The sequence below is a fragment of the Leptopilina heterotoma genome, unplaced genomic scaffold (assembly GCF_015476425.1).
Source record: "Leptopilina heterotoma isolate Lh14 unplaced genomic scaffold, ASM1547642v1 Lhet_68, whole genome shotgun sequence".
NCBI lineage: Eukaryota > Metazoa > Arthropoda > Insecta > Hymenoptera > Figitidae > Leptopilina > Leptopilina heterotoma.
Window position 1 is genome coordinate 5553977 of NW_025111157.1, and position 24258 is coordinate 5578234.

At 22.4% G+C, this 24258-nt stretch overlaps 1 protein-coding gene across 6 annotated transcripts in view; it reads right to left on the reverse strand.

Moving 5' to 3' along the window:
* Positions 1-1273: 1273 nt before the first annotated feature.
* Positions 1274-24258, reverse strand: part of LOC122510476 (neuropeptide-like 1) — a 42374-nt gene continuing 19389 nt past the window's right edge. For 3 of the 6 annotated variants that reach the window (XM_043625157.1, XM_043625156.1, XM_043625154.1), the window contains 4 exons: positions 15258-15924; positions 10860-11387; positions 9406-9568; positions 1274-2282 (listed from right to left, as the gene is read on the reverse strand). In XM_043625157.1, the coding sequence (XP_043481092.1) occupies positions 2087-2282; positions 9406-9568; positions 10860-11387; positions 15258-15774 (1404 nt within the window). In that variant the 5' untranslated portion in view covers positions 15775-15924 and the 3' untranslated portion in view covers positions 1274-2086. The remainder of the gene's footprint in view (positions 2283-9405; positions 9569-10859; positions 11388-15257; positions 15925-24258) is intronic. The other 3 variants (XM_043625158.1, XM_043625155.1, XM_043625159.1) reach the window with 3 other exon arrangements.

Consider the following 24258-nt stretch of genomic DNA (forward strand, 5'->3'; position numbering starts at 1 on the left):
CAATTTATTTGATTCAAAGAAATTTTCTTTTTTAAATTAAAGAATTATTTCATTGACTCTATATGTTAAATGAAAAAATTTCTTCGATTTAAAGAACAAAATTTCTCGATTTTTTTTTAAAGAAATTTTGTTTGAACTTGAAGAAAATTTTTTGAAATCAAAGAAAAGTTGTTTAAATCAACGAAATTTTTTTTTGAACCAAAAAGCCACTTTTTGGTTGAAAGAAACATTTATTTTAACTAAAACAAAACGAGTCTAAGAAACTATATTTTCTTTTTAATAAGAAAAAAATTTTTTTCTGGGTGAACAATTACTTGACTATTATCAATTAAATATTTACTTGAATCAAATAATTTCTATTTGGATCAATAAAATGGTATTTGCTTCAAAGACTAAAATTATTGGTTCGAATACAATTTATTTGATTTTAATAAAAATTATTTGATTCAAGTAAATATTTTCTTAATAATAGACAAGTATTCGTTTATTTAAATAAAATTTTTTTTTCCATGTAACAATAATAATAATAACTATTTAGTTACTCCTAAATTTGAATTAGTAAAAATGTTTACTAATCTGAATTAATCAATGACTTTTTGCATTTTAATTAGTAGATTTTACTAATAAATTAGTAGAAATGACTATTTATTAGTAGATTTTACTGATAAATTAGTAAAAATACTATTTATTAGATTTTACTAATAAATTAGTAGAAATTACTATTTATTAGTAAAATTTACTAATTCAAAAGCAAAAAGTTAGTCACTACAATTCAAATTAGTAAACATTTTTACTAATTCAAATTTAGAGAGTAAATAATTTCCAAATCACAATTAGTCACTTTTCATTAATAAAACAGTACCGATTCGTTCATCAAATTAATTAGTAATTAATAATTTTAGTCTAAATTAGTAATTTTAACTAATTCTTACTAAAGAAAATACTAATTGTAACTAAGAGAGTACTAATTCAATTGTTAAGACTACATTCTTTCAATTAGTAACGTTAACTGAATTAATTAGTAGCCTTAACAAAAAAATTAATAATCTTCTACTACCAATTAGCAGTTTTTGAGTGTAAATTAGTAAATTCTAACTGGAAAATTAGTCAAATCGTAAAATAAATTATTTAACGAACAAATCAGTCATATCTCGTTATTCAAATGTGACTAATTTTATATTTAAAAAGTATTGCCTCAAAATAATTATTATTTCAATACAATAATTGGAAATCAAAAAGCAAAAAAGTCCAAAAAGATGGAAATAAATTTCAACAGCCTCGAATAAATATCAAATAAATAGAAATTAAACAAATAAATAATCAAGATCCAAAACTTCAACCAGTCCTAAAAACTAATCATACTCTCGGTATTACAATAGAACATTTCGAAATATAAATTTTCCAAATTAATTCAACTATCGAATAATTATCACTAATTATAAGACATTGTTCAATAATTATGATATGGTACAGTGGAATCATTCACTTTCAATTAAAAAAATTATTGTCTCTGATACAGTTATTCTCAACAATCGATATATAATCTTTCGTTTTTCTCTAACAAGAATAGCGGAAAATATAGAAAAAGAATTCTTTTTTTTTTCTCTTGTAAATAGACTCTATCAGATTATTTCAAAAACTGCACATCATTCAAAAAAAGATACTTTCTCATTAGAACCCAAAAAGACATTTAAATTGATTTTTAAATTTTGTATTTAAATCAGGATTTAAATTCAAATAAAAATACAAAAAACAAAAATTGAATAAAAATTAAAAATTCTACATTTTCAAACTGCAAGTTAAAGCCCTCTATCAATTTGAAAACACACTCGAGGGATAACGAAACAAAACCAATCGGTAAGAGAGGTAATCCAGAGTCGTTAAAACAGTTTTTTCTTCTTCGAAAAACGAAAAAATCTTCATGATCGATACAAGTTAAAAGTATTTCATCTAATTTTACATGATATATAAAGATGTGAGCAATCGACTCAATTATCCTCTCTTTTCTACCTATTTTTCACTAAAACCAAAAAAAAAAAGGATAGAAAAATTAACTGTCGCGAAGAAAAAAATCAAGCTAATAAATTTAATTTGATTTGATGGGAAATTTATATTGTTTAGAATTATTAGCTGTCGATAAGAATGGAAACTTTCTGTTGAAGTGACGACAAGCCTCATACATGGACTGTAGGTAACGTGTTTGTGACCCGAGCCTCGATCTTAACGCCCAAGGCGCCGTGTTGGTGGAGTCGTCGGACGTGGTCCCATCTGCGGAATTCGTCCTGGAATTTCAAATTTCTTGTTATGGCAAAACATTTCAAAAAAAAGCGTCGCCAAAACAAAAAATTTCTTCATGATTTTCACCTCTCCATAAAGAAAAATAGACAAATTTTTATACAAAAAAAATAAAACAGCCAAAGAAGAAGAAGAACAAGAACAAAACTGAGAGAATAAATTTTTTTTCGCACTTATACTAACCATCGATTATTAATTGTATAATAAAAGGAGAAAAAATTCATATCCAGATAAAACTAAAAATGAACGAAACGAGACGAAATTCAAATTACCAAAAAAAGACACATGCACGTTAAACACTGAAGACTTTTTTTAAAAAAAGAAATAAGTCAAGAAAAGACACCCAGAAAAATTATACATTTGACTCAGACTTGGATTATTTATTTCTGCCAAATAAATTTTTTTTTAAACAAATAAATAACTCTCTATATTTGAATTAGTAACCATTTTCAATAATTTAACTTTTTGCTTGTAAATTAGTAAATGTTACTAATAAATATTAATTTCTACTAATTTATTAGTAAAATTTACTAATTCAATACTAATAAATAGTCATTTCTACAGAGTTGCCATAAACTTTAATTTTGCTTTTCCCTGACTTTTCCCTGATTCCCAGACAAAATTTTCACTTTTTCCTTGACCCTGAAGAACTTCAATAACTTCTTGTTTTAAATAAATATTTATATTTATATTTAATTTGAACCCTTTTCAAAATTCAATTATTTCTCAAAATTCACACAATAACTCTTCTAATATTCAATTATTATCTAAAATTTTACCTGAAATTCATTTTTTAAATAAATTTTTATTAGAAAATCAATCGAGAATTCAATTATTTACATACAAAAATAAATAATTTATTTAATAATTGAATTTTTATGAAAAATTTTTAAAAATAATTGAATTCTTTCGGTAAATTTAAAAAAAAATTAAGAATAAATGCAAGTTTCTATTATTTTATTTATAATTGTACAAAAAATAATTGAAATTCTGCGAAAAATTTTGTTATTTATGAAAATAATTGAATTCTTGCAACGGATTTTTTTAAAAATTTTTTTTAAAGAATTAAATTCCTGTGAAGAATTTTATTTGTAAAAATAATTGAATTACGGAGAAAAATATTATTATTCATAAAAATAATTATTAATTTCTTGTGAAGAATTTTATTAAAATTTTTTTAAATAATAAAATTTCTCAGAATTTTTTAAATCTTTTTAAAAATAAATAAAGCCTATGGAGAAATTTCATTAAAAAATTGAAAATAATTGAAATCTGACAAAGAATTAAAAAAAATTCTTTTTTAAATAATCTGACTTTTCCCTGATTTCCCTGACCAATTCTAATTTCCCTGAATTTCCTGGCATGTGGCAACCCTGTTCTACTAATTTATTAGTAAAATTTACTAATTCAAAATCAAAAAGTACGTCTCTAATTCAAATTAATAAACATTTTTACTAATTTTTTTATTGAATTAGTGACGGACTTTTTGTTTTTTAATTAGTAAATGTTACTAAAAATAGTTATTTCTACTAATTTATTAGTCAAATTTACTAATTCAAAAGCAAAAAGTCGGTACTAATTCAAGTTTTTTAAACATTTTTACTAATTTTTTTATTGAATTAGAAACCAACCTTTTACTTTTGATTAAAATACATTTATCTTAAAACCTGCTAAATTACTATTTTTTTATAAATAAAAATGTTATTCGACAAAAATATAATTTTTATTTGAACTAAATAAGAATTTCTTTGAACCAAATAAAATTTATTTGAAACAAACAAAAAAGTCTATTTGCCTCTGAGTCAAATATACCTTTTTTCTAAGTGAATAAAATTTTTATAACAATATATTATAATTAATAATTTGAATTATTAAAAAAATTAATAATTAATATATTATTATATTTACAATATATTATCATAAAAATATAAAATTGCCAAAGAAACACATTTTACAGAACGACAATAAACTCATAAATGTCAATAAATTTAATTTCAATTAAGAAATTATAGATAAAATATAGAAGAACTTTTCGGGAGAAAAAAAAAGGAATGTAAACGACAATCATATCACTCATCCTCTTATAAATAACTATAACCTTTTTAGAAGGATACTGGTTTCAATGATAATGAACTTTTGTATTGAATTATCGACATTATTGACAGTTATTGACTATCATTGTTTCGTCTGATAATTATTTTTTACTCCAACGATTTTGCAAAAAGATATAATAAGCCATATAAACATTAAAAATTAAAATTATTTATTAAATCTTTATACAGAATTTTATTTCTTAAAAGATTTAATTAAATTAATTCAAATTATTCAATTAGATAATATTTACTTCAAATACTGAAATGCAATATTTATTCTTTTTTATAATCAAAGAAATAATTCAAGTCATTTTTTAAAATATTTTACAATACCCAAAATAGTTCATTATCATTTTCTAATACGTGGGGAAAGAGAAACATTAATAAACATCCAGATGTTTCTAAACGATATTTTGTAGTCTAAACTAGCAATAAACTATATATAATAGACACTGAGAAGAAAAAATTTAACGAAAACCTATTTATATAAATTTCACTTTTGTTTCATAAACATTTAGATAGTAGAAGACCAAAAATATTTATTTAAAGATCTAAGAAATTCAATTTTAAAAGTGCTGATATTTTTGTTTTAAAAAAAACACAAGAATAAAAAATTCTATAATTGTCAGTATATACAAGGATGGAAAATACAAAAGACAACAACAAGATTATAAATTGAAGTTCCAATGTATAGAAAAAAATCTCCACATGTACTTGATAACAGAAATAATAAAAAATATTTATTACTAGTGTAAAAAATACAATAGAACTTCTATACTCTTTTAGTTTTATACAAAAATAGATTAAATTTTCGAATCAAAACAAAAATTTTAAAACTCTTTTTATAACAAATAAATTTTTCACAATTTATCCCGAATGATTAGATTATTAATTATTATTATTAATTTATTATTCCTTAACTCCAAAGTGATCGATAAATTTTTCACTAACTATATTAATTTATTATTAATTATTTAATTTATTTCTAGCATCTAGTACATGGAGATTAAAAATTGCACATAAAAAAATTTCTAACAAAGAGAATTCTAGGGGAACAATTAAACACCTATCTATATATGTTGTGTAAAGATACGAGAAGGTATTCTTTATAGTCAACATACTTGTGTATTTATCTCTTTATGACACTTGAATGATTAATTAACGAAGAGCTTACTACATAAGATCTGTAAAGCTGTCTCCATCACTGTCATAAAAATTAATTGTTAGTATACCATTAATATGTATGCGATAATTTTCCACCATATTGACGAATTGAGTGCTTCGAATTGAATTGCTACCAAAAAAAAAAAAAAATCACTGATTTAATAGAGTGAACGTACTTGAGAGCCTGAGAAACGTTTAAAATCAAGTTACTACTGTACTCTACAAAATTAAGTGCTCAATTACTACTCATATATGAAAATTAATAAAAATTAATAAATAAATATTAATTATTAATTATTTGTTTCAAAAATAGTATATTCAAGGCTGATCGCACAAATAGTAAGTCAGCTGAAAAAAAAACACGTTCAAAAGGCCGAAAATAAAATTTATGCAAAAAATTGTTTCAAAACCTCAGTTTTTTCTAAGGATATCAAATTGAGACAAAAAACTACGTTTTTTTGTCTCAATTTGATATCCTTAGAAAAACTGTGCTTACAAACTTCACAAATAATGCAAAAATATGAATTAAATTATTTGCAATAATTTAATTAAAAATTAAATTATTATTAAATTAATTTAATTATTAAAATTTAATTTTTAAAAACTTAATTTAAAACGTTGCTTTGCAACTATTTTGATGCGTTTTTTGACTCAATTTGATATCCATAGAAAAACTGTGCTTACAAACTTCACAAATAATGCAAAAATATGAATTAAATTATTTGCAATAATTTAATTAAAAATTAAATTATTATTAAATTAATTTAATTATTAAAATTAAATTTTAAAAAATTTAATTTAAAACATTGCTTCGCAACTATTTTGATACGTTTTTTTGTCTCAATTTGATATCCTTAGAAAAACTGTGCTTACAAACTTCACAAATAATGCAAAAATATGAATTAAATTATTTGAAATAAAAAAAATAAAAAGAATTTTTTAAGAATATTGATAATTGAGAATATACTATGCAGAGAAGCCTAACAAGTCAGAAAATTGCAGGATTAGCCGATTAGAATAATTATAAAAAAAAGGTTATAGAAAAAATTTTTTAAAATTCCAATTTGTAGTTTTTACAATAGAAAAAAAAAATAATTTTTTAAAAGAATGCTAAGATCATTGAGCACTAAATTCGTCGATACAGTTCTAGAACTTAATGACCATGAATAATTAATGTCACATTAACAATTTCTTTTATGAAATTGGTTTAGCCAGCTTTACAGACTTTACAAAATAATAGTAAACAGACACTACTGCACTACTATATATAAGGATAGAAAAAAATATGTTTGTGAACAATTATTGTCAATTTCACATAATTTCAGATTCCATAAATCTAAATACTTTTAATAATAATATTAATAAAAATCGAAAAAAATTTAAATAAATACAAAAAAAACCAAAGAATTGTTACCATTTTAAAAGCGGTCGTAAGTTCTCATTTGTGAATATTTTGACATTTACGTCAATAATTTGTATTAAAAATTTATTTTCTTTCTGTATTTTTGCTCCAAAAATTATGAACAGAACATAAAATTTTTTATTACTTGGGAGCGTGTTACAAATACAAGCTTCGCACTTCATAATTAATTTTAAAAAAGTATCAAAAAGTAGTTTTAAGAACAAAAAAAAGTAGCTATTAAAAATTAAATTTGACGACTAAAAAACTAAATCTGTAGTTCTTCCAAAATTCAATCATTTTTTTATTGACATTTGTAATTAAAATTATTCAAAACTTTTATCATTTTTTAAGTAAACAATAAATTAATAATTTTTATTAAATGAACATTTCAATTCTATCTATTAAAGTTTACATCAATTAAAATTTTTAAAGATTTCAATTTAAAAATATTTGGAAATTTAATTATTTCTAAAAATTCATAACATTACGCTTCTAATATTCAATTATTATCTAAAAATTAAAACTGAAATTTATTTTTAAATTAATTCTTTATTTATAATTTAAATATAGAAATAAATAAATTATTATTGAATAATGGAATATTTCTTAAAATTGATTTTTTATAATGAATTAAATTACTGATAAAAATTTATTAAAATTATATTCAAAATAATTGAATTTATCTAAAGTATTTTATTATTTATATGAAAACAGTTGAATTACCAGAAAGAATTTTATTTTATGAGAAGAATTCAATTTTTAATTTGTCGACAAATTTAATTAAAATTTAATTGAAAATAATTTAATTCTTTTATAGAATTTAACTAAGATTTTTGAAAATAATTGAATTTCTGCGAACAATTTTATTAATTTTTTTTTAAATAATTGAATTATTTTATGAAATATTATTAAAATTGCATTAAAAATAATTAAATTCCTGCTTTTAGTGTTACGAATCTAAAAAAAATATTTAAATAGTAGCAAATTGTATAAAAAAAGTATCTAATAAATAGTAGATTTTATTAGATAAGTGCGAAGCCTGCAAATATAATTTATTTGAATTAAATAAAAGTATATTTGTCTCAGAACCTACTAAATTATTTATTTGTTTTAAATAAAAATGTTATTCGACATAAATAAAACTTGTTTCTCTCTAAATTTGAATTAGTAAAAATGTTTACTAATCTGAATTAATCAATGACTTTTTGCTTTTCAATTAGTAAATTTCACAAATACATTAGTAGAAATTACTATTTATTGAAATTTCAATTAGTAAATTTTACGAATAAATAATAATGTCTACTAATTTATTATCAAAATTTACAAATTCAGAAACAAAGTCAGTTACTAATTAAAATTAGTATTTTTAATACTAATTAAAATTAGTATTCAAATTTAGAGAGTTGATATAATTTACTGTTAATTACTTTTTTTCTTTATTTTTCATCCTATCTCAATTTTTATTAATTAATTTATTCAATTAATTTTTTGTTTTTCATGAATTATTTATTTTGTTGTTTTTTTCTTCTTTAATTTTTTTACACTCATAGTTAATTGCAAGGAGTTTGTAAAATATAAATGTTATGTTTGTTTGGCTTTATTTTAACCCCAGGAATTTTTGATTATTATAAATAAATAAATATTTTAACTAAATAAAATTTATTAAAACCAAAAAAAACAATTTTCTACTCTCTAAATCTGAATTAGTAGAAACGTTTACTAATTTGAATTAGTGACTGACTATTTGCTTTTGAATTAGTAAAATTTACTAATTAATAGCAGTTTTTACTAATTTATTAGTGAAATTTACTAATTCCAAAGCAAAAAGTCAGTTAGTAATTAAAATTAGTATTTTTACTAATTCAAATTTAGAGAGTAATAAATAAAAAGTCTAGTTGACTCGGAGTCAAATATATCTTTTTTCCTGGTGTAAAACAATAATCAATGAAATCAAAATGAATCTCTTCTTACTGCATCCAGAAGTTTACCAAAAAAAATACCAATCAAAAAACAAAGAAAAAAAATGAAAAGAAAAACAAAAAATAATAGAAATAATTTTTAAAGACAAAAAATTAAAAGGAAGAAAAATATTTCAAAATTTAATAATTAAATTAAGAAAAGCAAAAAATTCAATTTCTCCAACATTGATATAAAAGTACAACCCACATGTTCTTAACTCACCGATGAGATAAAAATCTTATTATTTCCCCAAGATGAAAAAAGAAAAAAAATACACCTTACAATACATCGAATTTTCTTCTCCATTTTTTCTCCTACGTGTTTTATTTCACTAATAACTGATTTTACAAAAAAGACCATGATAAATCTGACTTGAAATAAAAAAAAGAAAAAAGAAAAAAAATCACACGTTTGCGAAAATCTGAAATTATGTGAAAAAGACTATGGTGTGTGTGCATTATATGTGATTCCTGAGACCTATAGTGGTCTGACCTGGAGACTAGATATCTTGGGGAGCGAGAAAATCGAGTTGCTCTTAAAGTCGGTAACCATCCAAGACGAGCTAGTGCTCCAATGTGTCTTTTAGTTGGTTGAAGCAAGTTGTCATATACCTTCCTGGTATCACTGTCCTGCATCTCCACCACAGGACCTGCTCCTAACACGCACATCTCTCAGTCGGAATAATCTTTCAATGCAATAATATTGCCTATATCGACTATAGTTATTGTATATATATATAAGTGATATATTAAACTGATAAAAGGAATTGATGCTCAAAAGAGAAATAAGGAGCGAGTGAGTGAGAGAATGAGAAATAGAGACTCTGGTGATAAGAGGTGAAGGGAGAAAGGGGGAGGGGAGGGAAAATACACAACGAACACACTCTCTGGATCAATATTGAGCATTATTGTTTAGTCCCTTTTATCAATGACAATTGTTGCATCATCATATTCTTATCATACTCATGTATAGCCATTACATTATTGTAAAAATTAAAAAAAATCCTTTTCTCTTACAATGCGGTAAAAGAAAACTAATTTCTTATTTCATTTCATTTTATTCATTAGCCAAATTAATTTCACAGACATCATCATTAATTTATTTATTTCTCATTTAATTCACTACTAAATGTTCTCCAATAAACTAAATTTTCCCATCAGCCAACGAATTAGCAAAATAATTACTTTTACTATCACTTGAATAAAAATCTAACCAGCTATTCATTCATTTTTATGAAACTACTCTTTTATCTGCTACTTGAGTTATTATTTTAAGCACACAGAAAAAAAATTGTTAATAAAGAACAAAAATTAATAAAGAAACAAAAAAATTACGATTCTTGACACAAAATTTTTTGTTGCTTAAACAAATGCATGTTTTAAATAAAAAATTTCATTTGAAGTAATAAAAATTCAAACGCTCTATCACTGCGTTTAACAGAAAAAAAAACCCCTCGAAAATTTAACAAAACGCCTTTAACTTACAGTTAAAGTTTTGATCCATAACATTTAAACCATACTTTCACAAAAAAAAAAAATTCAAAAAAAATAATTTCCTAAACTTCCAACTTTACCATACAGTTAAAAAAACAACATTTCAATAAGATCGACCTGATGAAATAAGGATGAAGAAGAAAAATATATTATTCCTCACGAAAAATGAGAATGTAAAAAGAATACAATAAAGCAAATTCAGCAATGAAAAAATGTCAGCAAATAAAATAGACAGCAAAATAAAATCTCAGAGAATGTAAAATCGAAAAAACCTTATCGAATTATTTTAATGATGAATAAAAATAACGAAAAGCTGATAATAAAGAAGCAACTATTACAATTTATGTGATAAAAAAAAAGATTTTTCTAAACCTTTTTCTCAAAAAGAAAATTTGCCAAAATAAAATGATATCAACGGAAAAGAATATTTTTATCTTTTATTCCAAAACTCACCCATGAACCTCTTCTCTGTTTTAGGATACTGTTCAGCAAGGGCTTCCAAAAGCTCCTCATAATCGAAAACATTGTTATTTTGCATGACCGGCAATGGATATTCATCACTAAAATCAATTTGCCTCTTCGGCCTTTTACCTCCCGAGGCTAATTTTCCAGTCCTATTTTTCGCAAGAAAACTCAAAACGAGGGGTATTTTTGATCTCCCCGATCGTTTATGTACAGTCGGCCAAGCACGATTTTTCGATAAAGATGCAACATTTCTCTTATCTTCATTTTCAATTTCGTCATATGGCAAACTCAAAATTCTCAGTAAGGCTCGCTTTCGTCCAGCGCCAGCTGGCATTGGCGGTAAATTAAAATCCCTCGCTAATGACGCTATATTACGTTTGCCACCGTAACTCCTCATAAAAGACGCTAAATTTCGTTTTTCATACGACACTGGCGACTCCGTCAGAAAATCACTAAAATTTCTCTTTCCTCCAGGAAGAGCATAATCTCTTGCTAACGATGCCAAATTTCTCTTGCCTGAGAAATACAGAAAACATTTTTATTTTAACATTTATTAGAAACTATAATTAATACTTAAAGAAACTCAACCACTAATTCATCAAGAAAAAGAAGCAACAAACTAATATTTTTCAGATTCATTTTTTTCTTCTCCAAAACTAGATAAATTTCTAAACTACAATATTTTTTTGAAACCAAAACATGCGCACGGTGTTGCAGGTCACAATCACCCAATTCACATGCAAATCACTCGAAAAATATTTGCTTATAAAAGCGTGCAAGGACAAAATATAAATATTTTCAATAAATTTCAATAAATCGACACTCTCGGCACACGTTTACGGCTATACAATTTTTTGTGTACGAAATAAATAAAATAAACCAACTTACAATACTGAATTCTACGATCTATTTTACCAAATCCTCTAAAAACTATATACTTGCACGAAATGCACATAATCGAATTCAAAAAAAATCTATTCTTACAATTTTCCTCTTGTCTCATTTCAAAATAATATTAATTAATTTCAGCAGAAAAACTACTAAGTTTTTAACAAAGGGACAAAAATTTTAAAAAACAAAATTTCACTACATTTCTAAACCTACAAAATGAACGGAATTTTTTCTACTTTAACTACAATCGACCCTCGATAAATTGAATCACAAGAGACAAAAAATTCAAACTATATCTAGGCTTTTATTTATCGAATGTTTTAAAAGTATCAAAATTTTTTCAAGGAACACGAAATGAAATTTTATTTGTTTAATAACATCAACATTTTTTTATCGAAAGTTCAATTATCGAGAGATGACTGTATTTACAAAAATTAATCGACTAAAGTGAAAAATAATGTAAATTGAACATTTACTTAGTCAGAAATTAAATTTTTTAATATACAAAATAAAAGAAAAATAATATTTTCTAAGAAAATACAAAAACAGAGTTGCCACAAAATTTTTTTTTTTATTTTTCCCTCATTTTCAGACAGAATTTTGATTTCTTTTCCTGATCTCTATAAAAAAAATTCAAGAGCAGTTCAATTTATTATAACAAAAAAGATAATTTTTAGAAGCAAAAAAATTGATTTAAAACTTTAGGACTGTCCACTATTTTTTTAAATGAAATTATTTCAGTTGCGAATTTTCCTCGATTATTTTCAAAAATTTCAATAAAATGCAATTATTATTCATAGAGTTTCAGAAAATTTCAATTATTTCAAGAATTTTAATTACTTTTTCATAAAAATCCAATTATTCTCCATATAATTTTAGGAAATTTCAATTATTTCAGACAAATTTTCAATAACTTGTTTATAAAAATTCAATTATTTTTTTATAAAATTTTACAAATTTAAAAAATTCAATTAATATTTATAGAATTTCAGGCAATTTCAATTATTTAAAAAATGTTCAATTACATGTTTATAAAAATAAAATTATTTTTTTTTATAGAATTTGAGGAAATTTCAATTATTTCAGAGAAATTTTCAATTAATTGTTTATAAAAATTCAATTATCTTTAAACAATAGAACTGAAATATTTCAAAAACTTCATTTTTCAGAATTTCAGATAACATTTTTTTAAACTTTAATTTAAAAATTTTTTTTTTTAAATTATAGAAAATAAATAAAAAAATTTTAATTTATCTTTCTTTTTAAAATTAATTAAGGGCATTTGAACCTTTATAACGTCACAGTTTTAAAAAATGCTTTTCATAAACTGTGACGTCATAAAGGTTTAAATGTTCTTAAACAAAAAAATACGAAATGTAATTATTTCAGAATTAAATTATTTTAGATGCAATTTTGACAAATTACACTACCGTCGGAAATTATCGGTACGGCTGCACGCACAGGGCCCAAAAACATACCAATCTTCAAATCACGATTTCTTTGTAAATACAAATGTCAGAGGATTAACAAATACACCATTCGAAAGATTATTAAATTCTACAATTAATGATATGTAACTGAAAATTTTAATAATTTATACAAAGCTTGCAGCAATCTACAAATTTGACAAAAAAATTTTTAAAATAAAATTTTTTTGGAAATTATTTCAACCCCTGCACATTTTTTAAAAATTGTAGGAAAAATTTGAAACTTATATAGGTGTAATCATTGAAATCTCATCTTTAATTTAAGACCAAAAGAGTTAAAAAATCTTATTCGGTTCGAGAGATATCATTATAAACGGCCGAGCATTTTCAGCCAAAAAACGTTCAAAATCGACTAATTCAATGCATTTGTCAAAAAACATGCTCGGACGTATATAATGATATCTCACGAACCGAATAAGATTTTTTAACTCTTTTGGTCTTAAATTAAAGATGAGATTTCAATGATTACACCTATATAAGTTTCAAATTTTTCCTACAATTTTTAAAAAATGTGCAGGGGTTGAAATAATTTCTAAAAAAATTTTATTTAAAAATTTTTTTTGTCAAATTTATAGATTGCTGCAAGCTTTGTATAAATTATTAAAATTTTCAGTTGCATATCATTAATCGTAGAATTTAATAATCTTTCGAATGGTATATTTGTTAATTTTCTGACATTTGTATTTACAAAGAAATCGTGATTTGAAGATTGGTATGTTTTTTTTGGGCCCTGTGCGTGCAGCCGTACAGATAATTCCCGACGGTAGTGTATATTGCTGCTTTTTACACTAACAAACAAAAATATTTTCCATTGAGATTCTTCGTAAAATTCAATTATTTACTAATCATTAAATTAAAAATGTTTTCAAGTACTATTTTTTTTTTAAATCTAATCAAAAGTTTTTAATAAAATTTTATTATTTTCAAATTCAATTTCCTAAAGTTTCAAAATAATTTCATAATTCTTTGATAAAATATTTTTGAAAATTCAAATACACTTTAAAAAAACGAATTAAAATTTCTCAGAAAACTAATTCTTTTTTTTAATTTAAAATAAAATTATTTTAAACTTAAATAATTTTTTAATTAAAAATAAATTTTTCTTAAAAAATATTCGAAAATAAATACAAATTTTTCTAAAAATTGCTTCTGTTTTTTAACTAAAAAATTTCTTTTCTAAGTTAAAAATATTTAATAAACTTTAGGAAAATTATTCCAGAATTTAATTATTTACAGAAATAAGAAAAAACTCAAGGTGCTGTTTTTAAATTCATTGAGAAGAAAAATTTTTTAAAAAATTTGTAAATAATATTGAATTTATGCAAAATTTTTATTATTTTTGAAAATAATTAATCGTTCGATTAGAATTTTATCTAAATTTTTTTTTTAATAATTGAATTCTTTTAATAAAATTTTTAAGAATAATTACATTTTCAGGAATTTGATTAAAATTGTATTAAAAATAATTGAAATTCTGCGATGATTTCTATTATTTATGAAAATAATTAAATGTTTACGAACAATTTTATTAAAATTGTTTTTAAATAATTGAATTCATAATATACAAGCAATCGATCATTTGAATCAAATAAATTTTTGACTAACTTTTTGCTTTTGAATCAGAATGCAAAAAATTCAGTAAAAGAATTTTCCTACTGATATAAATCAATAAATTTTACTTGATTTGAAAGCAAAAAGTCAGTCACTAATTCAAATCACTTAAGTTTATAATTAATTCAGATTTAGAGAGTAAATATTCTGAAAGAAGAAAAAATTTCAAAACAGAATTCTAAATATCTAACATGCAGACAAATATTTACTTTCAGAAATTCCAGAAAAGGACGAACTTCCAAAAAAGAAAGGAAATCTACATACAAAAAAAATGACCTTTCAGAAAACGACGAATCAAAAAAATGAGACAAGAGAAAAATATTGTAAATTAAAAAAATTGCTTTGAATTCAAAATTATTCGCCATTTCCAAGTGAAATGAAGCTTCTAAAAACTAACCATATGACGGTAAATTTGATTCCCTGGCTAAAGAAGCAATATTACGTTTTTCCTGTCCATAATCCCTTTCTATCGCCTCAAAGTCAATTTGTCCGTTAGGAAGTGAATATTCCCTAGCAACAGCATGCACATTTTTCTGATCATTATCATTGAGAATTTTCAAAATAATATCTAATGTTTCATTATCAAATTCAGAAGCCTCATCATCGTCATTATTTATTCCATCTTCCCCACCTTCGCCATCAGTTGGTCCATTGCCCATTTCATCATCATCCTGCTCCTGTGTAATTGTTGGCATATCATTATTTTTCGCCAATATCGCCAGACTACGTTTAATATCGGCCTCCTGATAAGATTCAAGTGGATTTTCAAGAATTTTCAAAGCACGACTTATTGCACTTAAATGACCACGCATCGCTGGATTTCTAAATAGTTCAAGATAAACGGCCGCCGGAAGACAAATTTCACCATCGTCACTATTACTGTCCTCTGAATTTATTGCCTTCCAATTATCCATTTCATCTCGATTCTTCGATTCCTGAATTAATCCTGCCGTTCTCGAGTATGCGGCCAAATTTGAACTAACTTCCGGTAGACGTAAAAGGGCCAAAAATGTTTTTTTCGGCAAACATCCACTGGATGGTGTTTCGTCATCTTGACATGTTACCTAACATCATTAGAAAAATGTTTGCAATTTATCTTTTTTTTTAAAAAAAAAACCTAAAGTGTTCCGATGAATTAGATCTGATCCCAAATTTTTTCTACTTGTAAAATTTATTTTCCTTTGATGAGATTTTTTCAAAAAGGTAAAAACTTCTCTCTACACCCTGAAAAATTTTTATTTAAAACAAATATAATTTGTCTGAGTTAAGTAAAAATATATTTGTTGCAGAACCAACAGAGCTCGAACCAGTAAAATTATTTAAAAATACGGACTTTACGGACCAAAAATTAAAAATTACGAACCATTTACGGACCAATATTACTGACAAAAATATAACCTGTCCGAGTTAAATAAGAGAACATTTTACTTAAAACTATAAATTAAATTTTTCATAACTATAAAACATTATCAATTCATTATTTATTATCAATTCAATTATTTTAATATTCAATTACCTACTATCTAAAATTTTAATTGAAATTAATTTTTAAATAAATTTTTATTAGAAAATTCTACTAGAATCGCTAGGAAGAATTTTATTATTTTTTAACAATATTCAATTTTAGCGAAGAATAAGAGTAATAACTCTTAAAAATAATTCAATTTCTGCAATAATTTCTAAATTTTCAAAAATTTAATTTTTTTTTGTGTTTTTAACTAAAATTTTTCTATAAATGCATTATTTTTAATAATTTTTGAAAAAGTTCTTTGAGAATTCTAAAATTCATTTTTTTATAATTCAATTTTTCCAAATTTCAATTATTTCTAAAAAATCACGCTCTAATGCTTTTAATATTCAATTATAATCTAAAATTTTAACTCAAATCTATTCTTAAATAAATTTTTATTAAAAAATTCTACTAGAATTCAATTATTTAAATTAAGAAAAAACAATTTATTGAAAAATTTAGAAAAAATAATAATTTTTTGAAATAATTTTTAATAATTTTTTTAGCATGTTTCTTATAAACTTGAATTCTCATAAAGAATTTCATAAATAAATTTTTAAATAATTGAATTCTTCTGACGAATTTTAATAACATTTTTAAGAATAATTACATTTTTCGAGGAATTCGATTAAAATTGTATTAAAAATAATTGATATTCTTCAAATGAGTTTTATTATTTATGAAAATAATTGAATTCCTAAAAAGAATTTTATCATTTACGAAAATAATTGAATCTCTTTAATAATTTTTTTTTATAAAAATAATTGAATAAATTATATTGCGAAGAAATTTATAAAAAATTTGTAAATAATTGAATTTCTGTGATTTTTTTATTATTTCATGAAAATAATAAAGATTTGCGTAGAATTTTATTAAATTTTTTTAAAAATAATTGAATTCTTTTGGAAAATTTTATTAAAGATATTAAGAATCATTGAATTGAGGAACATTTTTTAAAATAAATGAAATTTTGCCAAGAATTTTATTAAAATTTTTGTAAATAATTGAATTTCGGAGAAGATTTTAATTATTTCTAAGGATAATTGAAATTTTGACGAGAATTTTGAAAAAGTTTTTGAACATAATTGAATTTCTGCGAAAAATTTTATTACTTTTGAAAATAATTGAATTTCTGCAATCATTTATAATTTCTCTAAAATTCCCATAATTACATCGTACAATTTACGTACTTTTTGTAATTTGTAATTTATAAAAATATTTATAATAAAAAAACAATTCGTTTATTTAAAAGTATTTCCTTCTTCAAAATTTTATTGCAAAAATTTTGCTTTACGTTACAAAAAAATTAATTATAACTTTTTTAAATGTAAAATTAAAATTTCTAACTTTTATTGCAAACACTAATTTCGGAAAATATTTGTAATTAAAAAAATATTTCATTCAAAATTTATGGTTCTAAAGTTCTGAACGTTCAAGGGAACGGAATTTTTTTATTTCCTCATCAAATTAAATTTCTATTACAATAATTTTGGGTCACTTGCAAAAAAAAGTTAATTATGAAGTTTCTAGATCTAAAATTTATTTTTTAAATTTTTATTGTAAAAAATAATGTTGAAAAAAATCAGTAAAAATTTACTGTTTCAGATTTAAAAAGTATAAAATTTGCTAAATTACAAAAAATTCTAATTCTGAATTAAATTTTCATTTTTAAATAAAGTTAATTAAATTAGTTTCTTTTATTTGAATTTAATTTATTTTTATTTCATTTTCGTTCCTTTAAACATTTCCTAAATTTAATTTATTATTCAATAAATTTAATTAATAATATAACACTAGAAACATTTTTCAAGAACACTGAGTATTTTTTAGCTACTATTTAATACCCTTTAAAAAAAAAAATTTTTAATTTACTTTTCAAGAAAAATTGAGTAAATAAAAAATAATTCAAGTATATTATAATTTTAACTGTTTCGGATTTAGGGGGTATAAAATTTGTTAAATATAATTATAATTATTATTTAATATGCTAATTAGATTTATAATAAAATATGTTAATTATAATTATAATAACATATGCTTATTATAGTGATAATTATAATAATAATAAAATATGCAATTTTATAATTACAATTATATTTTAAAAATAAAAATAAAAACCAGTCAACTCTACTTTTACTCCAATTAGTAATGAATCACAATTTTAAAAACGATTCCGTTTCAATTATAAACACGAGAAAGAGAAAATTGAAATGTAAAATTATTTTCTATTTATAAAACCAACTTTTTGCAAAAAAAAAAAAAAATCAGGTTACTCGTTGATACTCGTAACGCAGATGCTAATGACAGCAGTTACAAACTACGAAAGTCCTCAATATTCCTCTCATAATACACATATATATAATAAACTAAATCCCACAAAATATACAATTTTTTTTCTCCCATAAAAGTCATTTATTTGTAACCAAATATATTTTTTTTTAATTTCAAAGCTAAAAATAAAATTTTTTTCTTTCTGCGTAACTCTTATATTTACAAAAAGAAAAATAAATATCAAGTTCACTCGTATATATAATGTCACTTTTTTCAATGAGAAACTTTCAATTTATTTATATTTGAAAAAGTTTTCTCAACTACTCGCAAAGAAATTTTAATACCTCACTATAATTAAACTATGATCAAAGTTAATGAAGCTCTTGAAAATAATTTTATCGCATTTTATCGATTTCAATAAAAACTTGGTTAAACTCACGCGCGTTTTAATATTGTGCTCTCTTAAAAATTTCTTTTCAATACAAAGTAAATTTAAAAGGAAACCAAAAAAGAGCAGAAAAAAGCTTAATTAGAAAAATTGTTCTTTAATTTTATTTCTACTTAACATCAATTTTTTTTTAATCTTAACACAAAGTAATCAAACCCTCAAAAGTACTGCGATATTTGAATTTAAATTCTTTGCCTGATTATATATAGTCATCTTTAATTAAAATCATTAAAAAAAAATACCATAAAATTCTCGTTAAAGTTGAAAAATACTAATAAAAATTTAATACTCATTTACATAAAAAAGTGGAAAAATTAAAATTAATTAAAGGAGAAAAATGTGGTACTAGCAAGATTAATTAAAGAAAAATTGGTACTAAACTATCAAGATTCAAACGTTAATAACTAAAACATTTTTAAGGAAAAAATTTTCTAAATTTAATATGAAAAAAAAATCAAAAGTTAACTAATATTAAAAAGATTTTTTTAAAAGTATTTTTTCTCTTCAAATCAGTGTTCTCAAAGTATTTAATTTAACGTTCCAATAGATCATAATGAATTATTACGCGAGTTGTCATATTGTGTCGTCTCGAAACACACATTAAATTAGCAACGATCTACCTCAAGTGAGAATTTGCGCGTGACATTTGACCGTCAGACACAGCACTACGTCAATTTGTATGCATACGCGCAGGTGGAAATGATAATTACAACATAACATTTAATAACTCAAGGGATGTACCTATTAAATTAATAAATTTTTTATTATTATCAATTTCCCAAAAAACAATTTTTCATTATTTGTTTTAAATAAAAAAGTTTATTCGACATAAAGAAAACCGTTATTTTAATCAAATAAAATTTTATTAGACCCAATAAAATTTTATCTGAACTAAATAAAATTTATTTGAAACAAATAGAATTTTATCCGAACAAAAATAAAATTTACTTGAAACAAATACATTCTGTTTGGTTTAACAGGGTTGTCAAAAATATTTAATTTTATTTATCCCTGACTTTTCCCTGATTTCCACACAGAATTTCCACTTTTTCCCTGACGCTAAAGAATATTCTGATTCACTCTAAAAATTATTATTAGATACTCAAAAAAATTTTCTATTACATTTATTTACAAATTTACAAGTAGTAAAATTTCTCAAAAACAAATTCAATTATTTAACAAAAATGTAATAAAATTTGTTTCAATAATTCAATTATTTTCATAAATAATAAATCGATTATTCGGTAATTAATTTTGAAATCAATTTTTATTAGAAAATTTTAGAAAAATTCAATTATTTAAATTAAAAAATAAATAGTTTATTGAATAATTGTTTTTAAAATTTTAATAAAATTTTTAAGAATAATTACATTTTTCGAGGAATTCGATAAATAATAACTGAATTTCTGTGAAGATTTTTATTATTTATATAAATAATTGAATTCTTGCAACGAATTTTATTCAAGTTTATAAAAATAATTGAATTTCGATGATGAATTTTATGATTTATAAAAATAATTGAATTCTTAAAAAAAGAACTTTGTTACATTTTTTTAAATAATTGAATTCTTGCGACGAATTTTAAAAAAATCTTTTTAAATAATTGATATTTTTCGAAAAATTTTATGAAATTTTGTATGTTAAATAATTGAGTTCCTGTGAAAATTTTATACTTATAAAAATAATTGAATTATTACGAAGAAATTTATTGAAAATTGAATAATTGAATTCGTGTGAAATTTTGTCAAGAATTTTATTAAAATTTTTTTAAATATTTGAATTTCGATGAAGAATTTTATTATTTATAAAGATAATTAAAATTTTGACTAGAATTTTTTAAAAATTTTTGAACATAATTGAAATTCGGCGAAGAATTTTTATAACTTTTGAAAATAATTGAATTTCTGGAATCATTTGTAACTTTTCCAAAATTCAATTTTCTTTAGTATTTTTAACTAAAATTCTTCTATTAATCTAGTATTTATAAAAATGGTAAAAATTATTCATTAAATAATTTATAAGTCATAATTTTATGATAGTTCTTGAAAAATTAAGTTATTTAAAAAGAAATTATTATCAGAAATAGAAAAAATTGAAGGTTTTGTATTAAAAATTCGTGGTAATTTTATAGTTTACGAGGCAAACGAAAAGAAACATCAAAATTCAGAGTTTTCTCATGAGTTTTAAAAATTCAATCTTTTCCAGTACTTTTACTAAAAATCCCTGACTTTTCCCTGATTTTCCTGACCAATTCTATATTCCCTGACTTCCCTGACCTGTGGCAACCCTGTTTAAATAAAAATTTTTTCTGGGTATAAACGAAGTATTTTTTTTCTCTAAGAAATATAATAATCTAAATCTATCCAATCTACTTCTCATATTTTGAAAATGTAAAAATTAATAAACAATTTATCTAAAATATTTACTACCTTGAAAATTAATAATTGCCTCGATTATTGTAATTAATGTCAAAAAAGTTCACAAAAATTAAGATTTATTTTATTATATCAGTTTAATGTTGAAATTTTGAAGGATTCAAGGATATCGTGGCGAATACATGAGACTTAATTATGCACGAGATAATATTTAAATTAGTTCACATGTTAATCATGTCTCATTAAATAATAATTTAATTTTTCGCTATCATGGTAAATATTTAGACCCTTTAGACTAATTTAAACATGGCAATTAAATGAAACAATTATTACATATATATTATTAAAATAATAATAATTATTGTTGTTATTAAAATTATTATTACTATTATTAATATTATTATTATCATTATTATTATTTTAATAAAAATTTCGACTGCTAAATCAATAAATTTGAATTGTTTTGAAAGAAAAAAGGAGTTACTGATTAAAATTAAAATTTTAACTGGCTCAGATTTAGAGAGATGATTTCAAGTGTTTAATTAGAAAATAATTGGTGTTCTTCGAGAAGGATTTGATTAATTTAATTGTTTATGCCACTCTGTGCAATATACAACAGCTAAATTAATAGAAGTCTGCATTGCAAATTACATTTCTAGACAGATATTCAGAAAATCCATTTCCTAAACATGACTATTATATAGCTTCCCATTTGTTACGCTTTACAGCGTTTAGAAACAAACTATCCGCTAAGAAGCTTTATAGTTTACTGTGTCCTTTCACCTTTAACACCAGACGAAAATTCCTTCTCGTTTCCTATAATATTTTCTTCATTTAATTCCTTTATGTCACGAATTTTTTTTTTTTACTAAACAAAAAACACTCCTCTTTTTTACAAAATTTTTATAAACTTGAAAACTAATCTAAAACCTAATCTAAAAACTAAACTAAAAACTAATCTAACAACTAAACGAAAAACTAAACTGAAAACTAAACTAAAAATTAAACTAAACTAAATAAAATCTTCATAATCCAGAAACAAAAAAATATCCCTTTTTGAAGCAAACTATTTTTTTAAATCAATTTTTCCACTCAAACACTAATGAAGTCCCTAAATCAGAATCAGTTCAAATTTTAAGTTTTGAGTAAGTAACTTGTTTCTGCTTTCAAATTAGTTCAAATTTACTAATCCTAAGCAGAAAAAAAATTTTTTTTTTAGTTTCAAAACAATAAATTCATTAATCAGTGAATTTAATTTGATTCAAGAGCAAAAAGTCAGTCATTGATTTAAAATTTTAAATAAATTAAAAATCAAACTGATTCAGTTATTAAAGATTTTTTCTTTTTGTTAAAAGAACAATAAAGTTCAAAATCGAAAATTCAAATACACAAAGCTTTAATTTAACTTAAATACAGATTAAACAGATATATTCACAAAATTATGAAAGCGCTTTCCAATTGACTATATATGTATATTAATTGATCAAATGGAAATTCCAATGAACTGTAGAATCTGCATTGAATTCTCTTTATATTAAATCAACAGTGACAGAATAAAGAACAAAATTAAAAATTATCACTAAAAACAGAAGATTACACTCGAGTCAATTTTTGTCATCTTTAATCACTTTACTTTGTTAATTAATAAACAATTTTATTAGATTGCTTCAAAATTACTAATTCACAACAATTTTTTATCGCTAAATTTTATTAAAAATTTAATAAGAATTTATATTCGTAAATTAATAAATAATTATGAGCAAGTTTAGAAATATTCATAAAATATCTATTTCCTTTATAAAACTGTATCTACGTTTGTTAATCTCCCAATGATTTATGAATGTCGAATAAAGAACTTTTTTATGAAACTATTACGTTCGCTTCGCTGCTTCTAAACACATATGATGCGCATAAAGCAGAAATTTAATCGAAAATTTCTAAATACAAATCGAACGACGTGATAAAATATTTAAGCAATATAGTACCGAGCAAAAAGAAACTACGTAATTAACTGCTTTTCTGACTTCATTTGCAAAACCATCTACTTTTAATATTAAGACTACAAGTAAATAAATAATAAATAAATAAATAATAAAAAAATTAATATTTGTATTCGATTATTGTAAACCAATAATATTTCGATATTTAAATCACTCAATTAACTTCATTCAACATTCGATTGACTTATAAATAAATAATAATAATCGACTTATAAATAAAAATTATTTGATACAAATGAATATTTATTAGACACTAGAAAATTGTTAATTTAAATCAAATACATTTTTTTCTGTGTGAAAATAAAAATATTTACCCAAAGAATTTTGTTATTTATCAACGAGATTCGTTGACAAACGAAAAATTACAAAAGAATATTTAAACAAATAAATATGACAATAAAAATATTTTACCCAAAGAATTTTTTTATTTTTCCTATCAACGAGATTCGTTGACGAACGAAAAACTACAAAAGAATATTTAAACAAATAAATATGACAATAAAACTATTTACCCAAAGAATTTTTATTTTTACTATTAACCAGATTCGTTGACAAAAAAATGACTACAAAAAATATTTGAAGAATTAAATTTGACAATAAATATATTTATCCAAAATATTTTTTTCTAACACTTCTGCTCTCAGTTTTGAAAAATTTATATGCAAAAAATAATCTACTCGTTTTTTACACTGAAAAAAATGTATTTGATTCAAAAAATCAATTACTTGTCTATCATCAAATAAATATTTACTTGAATTAAATATAATCTTTACTTGAACCAATTAAATATTATT